This window comes from Calonectris borealis, chromosome 3 (assembly GCF_964195595.1).
Source record: "Calonectris borealis chromosome 3, bCalBor7.hap1.2, whole genome shotgun sequence".
Lineage (NCBI taxonomy): Eukaryota > Metazoa > Chordata > Aves > Procellariiformes > Procellariidae > Calonectris > Calonectris borealis.
The window spans coordinates 63,442,171-63,448,961 of NC_134314.1; the positions used below are offsets into that span (position 1 = coordinate 63,442,171).

Sequence of the window (6,791 nt, forward strand, 5' to 3'; positions counted from 1 at the left end):
CGAGAAGCTGTACACAATTCCTGGTACAATTCCAATTAAACTGAATTACACCGGAGTAAATGTGGTTTATTTACTTCAGGTGTATTACTAACTTTAACAAGGACAGAAAAATTTTATCTGTAACAAATAATTGTGGGTGTGTCTGTATATATTCACAAAGACACACATTTTCCACTTGTGTATTTACAGAAAGAGATAATGTTTGTGTGTGTGTGTACATGTACATATATTTTCTTTGCAAAAAGAAGGTGTGTATTTGTTATACATGAAACACAATTATTTACTTAGAGACACATCTTTCCTCATTCAAACTGTAAGTCATTTGATACACTTCAGTGTATTTCTTATATCTAGTGAAATGCTGCCCAGGGCAGCTTCCGGGTAGTCTACAGCCGGCGGTGACATCCCTTGGTTTCTGTGGCATTCCTGGTAGATACAAAACCATCGCTTTCTCCACACACAAATGAAAAACACTGAAATGTGGAGAGCTCTCTAACTTACCACACGAAGGTGTAAGAAGCACGAGCAGTTGGAAGTTGAAATACGACATCGCGTATCGGCGTGGAAAATTTGACTTTGCAGCAGAGTCCCAAGGACCTATTTGAGTCTTTACATCAAGAATAAATGTTGATTTAAGAAGTTATATTCCAGTTATATCAGAAGCTATAAAGCTAGATTAAAGGCTGTCCTAACACAAACAGACTAGACAAAACATGTAGCAATGTGTTTTAAGGGGAAGAAAACCTGTAAGTAGGAGATACCTGCGTGATCCAATCTCACAATAATATTTTATCACAAGGAACATTCCCTGCACAGGAGCCACATTTAACCAGTACAAGTTTTATTGTTTTAATTACTTTAATTACTTCAATTATGAGGAAGTTTTTAAAACTCTTAAGGGATTTTTGAGCACAACTATTAGTGATACTTGTTCCCAAAATCTCTGTATGTTCCTTCAAAAATCTCCCCTCCTCCCTTTCCTACTTCTAAGATACTTGTTTTTATCGAGAATGAAATCATTCCCCTATTATTTTAAGCCTTTGCATCGCTCATGGTGGCTACATTTCCATCCTGCCCCAGGTACTTATTTTTAGGGAGCTGTAAGAATATTTCATTTTCTTGGTGTTCCCAAAATCCAAAGGACAAGAAAAAACACCATAAAGAACAAAAAAAGCCTTGCAAAACAGCCCCCCAAAGCCTGCAGAATACAAGAGCTACAGAATTCTTCTCTTCTTTTGTCCACCAACTGTTGCTTCCTTGTCCCAACTATTGTACCTCTGAAAGGGAACTACAAAGCACCCAGCCAGCGGAGATGTACGCTGGAGTGTCTCTTTATGCCCCATATCCAAGCCAAGAGGGACTCATTAGTCATCTGGAGATTTTGCCCCAATGCCCAAAGGCATGAAATACCTCCAACAAAGCACCGACTGAGATATGTCAGTGTGGCACTCACTTTGCATCTCTCTTGGTGCCTTTCAAGTTGTTTTCTAAACACTTCTTTTGTTGCTGTTGGCATGAGTGCACTTAAAAGCAGCATATCGTTAAGTACAGAGAATGCTCGCTGTTTTCTGTCCTTTAAAATCTCTTCCAAGGACTTCCCTATGAGCAATTAAGCTAACTCTATGGGATACATTTGATAACAGATATTCTTTAGTCTGGGTGACAGTTAACAAGCAAGGCTGTAATGAATAATAAAGTACTTTTTAGTGACACACAGTCCCTATTCACCCTGTGTAGGGACTATTTTTGTGCAAGTTCAACAGAAGATTCTAACAATGCAACCCTCTTGTATAACTTGCACAAAATAGGCATTCATCAAGGAGGATTACTCTCCCCAAAATGGGGCTCTCAGCAGCTACGTGCTGTGGGTGGGGATGCACAATTCCAGACAGGGGTGGAGACCAAGGAAAAGGCATGGGTCTAGCATGAAAACGCATGCTGTGTCAATTCATAAGCACAAAAGAGATGCATTTAAAAAAATAAAAAGAAAGAAAGAAAGAAAAAAAAGAGGAAAGAAAGCTAGATGCAAAAGCTAAGGCTGCCCCAAGAACTTTTATGAAGAGTAACACATGCTGCAAGTGACCATGGCAATATTTCAAGGTAACATTTTGCTAAGTATGAACTCTCCAAGTCCACCCCACCCCTATAGCGACAAAGGCAGCTCCCAGCTTTCCAACACCAGCTCCCACTGGTATCTTCTATCTTGTTCTCGATCACGCTCATCCAAACCCCACATAATCTGCTGCTCTGTCACCGCCACAGGGCACTCAGTAACATGCTAGAATAATTTGTTCACTGATCTCCCTGTTTTTCTCACTTTTTCTCCCTCTACTTGGTAGAGGTGTGTCCCTTATGACAATACAGTAAAGCTACGCACGTATGTATATATGTATTCATGCTATGTCCTCTACATCCTCCCAAAATTGTCTAGGTTCCATTCCGAATACCGAACTTCTGAAATGTTAGGGTAGTAAATGTATAATTCTCTGATCGTGCAGTGCTCTGCAAAAAAATAGTCTGGTACACCATGAAGGTTTGTTCTTCTGCTCTCATGACATCGAAACAATTTTCACCCTGATGTATTTAGAGAGAACTAAACCTCGGACTTTAAAATCATTTTAGCCTTTACTTATTATGCCAGACACCCTTTTAGCTTAAATACAGCTCAAACATGGAAAAGCAAACCAAAGCAAATAACTCATTACACCCACGTTCAGGATACACCTAAAAACTGAGAAAGTAAAACCCAATCTCGGATATCCAGAACTTTGAGTCACCAGATTTTTTCACAGAAAGAACTGCCTGCCGATGGTGGGAATAGCATCTACTTGCTCTGAGAGGATGAAGAAAAAATGCCAGAGGAAATATTTCTCTCTTTTCTGAAAACTATCTGGAAGTTTTCCTCTACCTCAGTACACCAATATTCCACAGACTAAGGAGTATCTGCTTTTACCTTTACTGACGGCTGTAGTCTAACTACATTTACATGTTTGTTCCCAGAAGAGGACTCTTTCCTCCAAGAACACTTTCTATTTTTAAAGGAGGAGGGAGAATTTAAGGGCGGGGAAAGAGGGTAAATTCTCCCAAGAGACCAGCAATTTCAATGCCCACTTGAAAGGCTATAAAGGTGTTTCAGAACATCTTCTGAAAATCAAGCCACGAACAAGCATCAAGAAACTTTCAAAGAAACCAAAAAATGACCCTTCTAAGAGTTTAGACCACGATGCACATTTTCCGACTGATGATCATGGAATAAAAACATATTTCTAAAACCAAAAAGAAAAGTAAGTTCTTTCATTATAGGGTGTACATATTTTATAGAGTGCAGCTAGGCATAAAACCACATACTTTCAAGGGTACTATCTATGAAAAATTCTTTTTTACTAGTAAATAATGTAAATGAAGATGATATACACTTAGCACAGGACGTGTTTCTAAAGTATTAACTGTATTTGTGTGTCCAGTAAAGGGAAGAATTAGGTATTATTGAAATAGCATTCTAGAACAAGTTACTCATTTCATAGCAATCCCTGCTGACTGGCCAGAAGAAGCTTTTGCACAAATTTTGCTTCTCCGTCATCTTTGTTTCTGGCCTTTCCTTGTGGTGCAAGTACGGAAATATTTAAACCGAGCAACTTTTTTAAAAGACGTCATTCCAGTTTAAAAAGAAACCTTGCTGTCTAGAACTGAAGAAAAAATGAAGAGGGAGAAAACCTCAGGCTGCAAGCAAGCTTAGCAGATAGAAGTGTTTCTTCTATGCCTTACCTACTCAAAAGTGCAACAAAATAACTGACAGCACTTAGCGTAGCAGATGTTCATGTGCCTAATTACGTTATGTGCCTAATGTTTCGGGAAAAATATCAGGTGCTCTGTAACAGGAGGTGCTTGCTACAGTCCTTGCTTTCTCTATTTCAGTCGTATTTGTCATGGGATGCCAGTGAATAAAATCTTTGGAAGAAGAATGGAATTTGTATGAAGCCATTTTTAAAGGATGCAGAAAACCTGTGAGAGGTGCTGAAAAGGGCCACAGAAGTGCTTTGAGTGGCTGGGGAAAATGTCCTGCAATGGGATGCTTAAAGAGCTCCATCTATTTATTTTATGCAAAAGAAAATTGAGGAGTGACTTGATTACAGCATATAAATAACTTTACGGAGGCGGGATGGGGGGGAGTAGACTTTTTAATATAGTAGAGAAAATACATAGCTGGAATCTGAACCCAGACAAACTAATACTGGAAATCAGGAATAGCAAAGCCTCACCATTGCCGCAAACTATCAAAGGAAGTGATGGATCCTCTGTCACTGGATGTCTTTATACTAGCTTTGGATGCCTTTCTAAAAGGCTTGGTTTTCCCTAACAGGATCTATGAGCTAACCAAGCACAAAGTTTGTGTTTCTTTTAATGGTTAATAGGTGTATCCCCTGAAAAGTAAGGCTCCAGCAAGCCTTACATTCTGTGAGCTAAGAGCTCATTGCTTGATAACCAGAATAGTTTTTTATTATTATTATTATTCATGATTTATTTAGACTGAGGTTTTTGGAAAAATTACCTTCATTTTGAAATACGGAGAAAAAAATATTCTGAAAATCATCAGTCTGAAATTAGATAAAACAAATATTTGCCTAAACTTCACATAGTGAACTAATAGGAAAAAAAAAAAAAAAAAGACATATATATGCTAAAAACTCTCTTTTTCTGGAAAAGGTTTGATTTTATAAAAACTTGACAAATATTAAGCATTCAGTTTTCTTATGATAAAATGTTGGTAAAAATTCATACTCCGAAAGCAAAATCTCACAAAATTTAAGCAGCAGCTTCAAAGATCAACTAGTTGTAACACAATGAAGAAAAGACAATTTCTCCTAGACCATACTCTAACAACTGGGTGTTGCTCTGCTCTTGAACTGCCTCTCTAAAAGTTATTATTCAGGCAACTGGGGGTGACAAGTCATCATGCCCGGCCTGATTCCCCTTTCACTCACCCATGGGACAAGATGTCCCTGCTCCCCCAGCCCCAGAGCAACTCCTCCAGGCTGGATCTCAGGTTGCTGAGAGGGGACCGAAGGTGTGGGTCCCTTCCCCTCTCACAGCTCCTACCCCACCAGCCACCCGTGCCTCTTGGAAGGGATGTTTCGCTGGAAGCATCAGTGGAGCCTATGTCCCGCACTTCTGTTCCCAGCCGTAGCCCTGGCAATATGTAGTCAGCTACAGAAACATACCTAGAGAATTATGCCAATACAGTTGGGCTCCTCTGAGGTTGCTTTACCAGACCAAGAACAAGTACCAGGAGCTCCGGTGGTTACCCTGTAAATCCTTTTCAGTCGGAGCCAAAACACCTCCAGGTGAGGAGACGAGGAACGCCAAGGACAGGAGCAGCACCGGCTGTGCCCCAGCAGACGAGTATGTCAGCAGGCTGGGAAGCTAGTGGGATCGTGCCCTCATGCCAGTGGGATTACAAAGAGGAAGCTCAGGCGGCACCAGGATATCCAAGCTGCCTCACTTGGTGGCAGGGTGAGGGGAAAGGCGCCGCACCTCGCTGGGAGAGACTCTGCCATCCCTCCCCTCTCCTCCTCGGGTCTAGGCTCAGAGGGCCGGCAGGGAGAGAGTGCCCAAGGAGAGAAAGGGGCTGTTGCATTTTCTAGATAAAGAGGAAGGAAACCTGACACCTTTGACGAAACCCATGTAGAAGTTTAGAGGGAAGGATGGCAGGGAGCGGACCGAAAAGGAAGAGCTCCTCCGGGCAGAGAGGACCGCAGAACAATAGGAATAACCAAAAAGCTGGAAGGAAGAGGCAAAGAGGTACGGAGACGAGGGGCGAGGAGGCTGCAAAAGAAAGAGGGGCAGGGGAAGCGGGGCGTCCCGAGAAAGAAACAGCAGGAGGAAAGTGGGCGGACAAAGAGGACCCGGGACGCGGCGCGGGGAGCGGGGTGCCGGGAGCGCTCTCCCCCGGCAGGCGCCGGCGGCTTGCGGGCAGGGGAAGGAGCCGGGCCTTACCTGCAGGTAGGGCTGGCCCCTCTCCACGCCCCCCACCACGATGTCGGCCGAGGCCATGCCGCCGCTGGCCGAAAGCCCGAAGCCCACGTAGCCGCGGGTGCGCACCTCCAGGCGGAAGGCCAGGGCGCTGCCGCGGCGGCCCCAGCGCAGGCGGTAGGCGGCCGCGCCGTCCAGCACCGCGCTGTGCGGGTAGCTCCGCGGCGGCCCGGCGGCGGCGGCGGCGGCGGCGGCGGCGGCACACAGCAGCCCTCCCAGCACCAGCGCCCAGGGCCGCAGCCGCCGCATCCTCCCGCCGCGCACCGGCGGCCGCCTGGATCTCTGCGTGTGTCCGGGCGCGCGTGTGCGTGTGTGTGTGCGCGGAGAAGGGGGGCTGGGTGCCCCGGTCACCCCGCCCCCGCTGCGGGCGGCACCGTGCCGGCCGGCCCCGTCGGGGCAGCGCGCCCTCGGCAGCCGCTTTGTTCGCTCCCCGCCCCGGCCCGGCGCTGGCGGCCGCCCCCGGTTCTCCCCGCGCTGCCCGTCGGGGCGGGCCGGGCCGAGCCCCCGCCGCGCCGGCAGCACCTGCCGTGCGCTCGCCGCGGCTGCCGGGCTCCCGCGGATGCTTCCCGGGGAGGCGCTCGGGGTTCGCGTTAGCGAGCGAAAGTCTTCCTCCTGACGGGGGAAGCGGAGAGGAGGCGGCGGACGGGGCTCCCCCCGCTGCTCGCTGGGGACCCCCCCGGCCCCACGGGAGCTTTAACTCCAGTGGAAGAAGTCCGCGGGAGGAAGCCTGGAGGCAAAGGAGCACTTTCCAGCTCTCAGCC

The 6,791-nt window shown here is 46.1% G+C and overlaps 1 protein-coding gene across 1 annotated transcript in view; it reads right to left on the bottom strand.

The window, feature by feature from the left end:
- The window catches only part of MOXD1 (monooxygenase DBH like 1), a 51,032-nt gene extending 44,714 nt beyond the window's left edge, over nt 1–6,318 (bottom strand). The window contains exon 1 of the mRNA XM_075148096.1: nt 5,995–6,318. Coding sequence (XP_075004197.1) covers nt 5,995–6,279 — 285 coding nt within the window. The 5' untranslated portion in view covers nt 6,280–6,318. The remainder of the gene's footprint in view (nt 1–5,994) is intronic.
- Between the last annotated feature and the right edge of the window lie 473 nt (nt 6,319–6,791).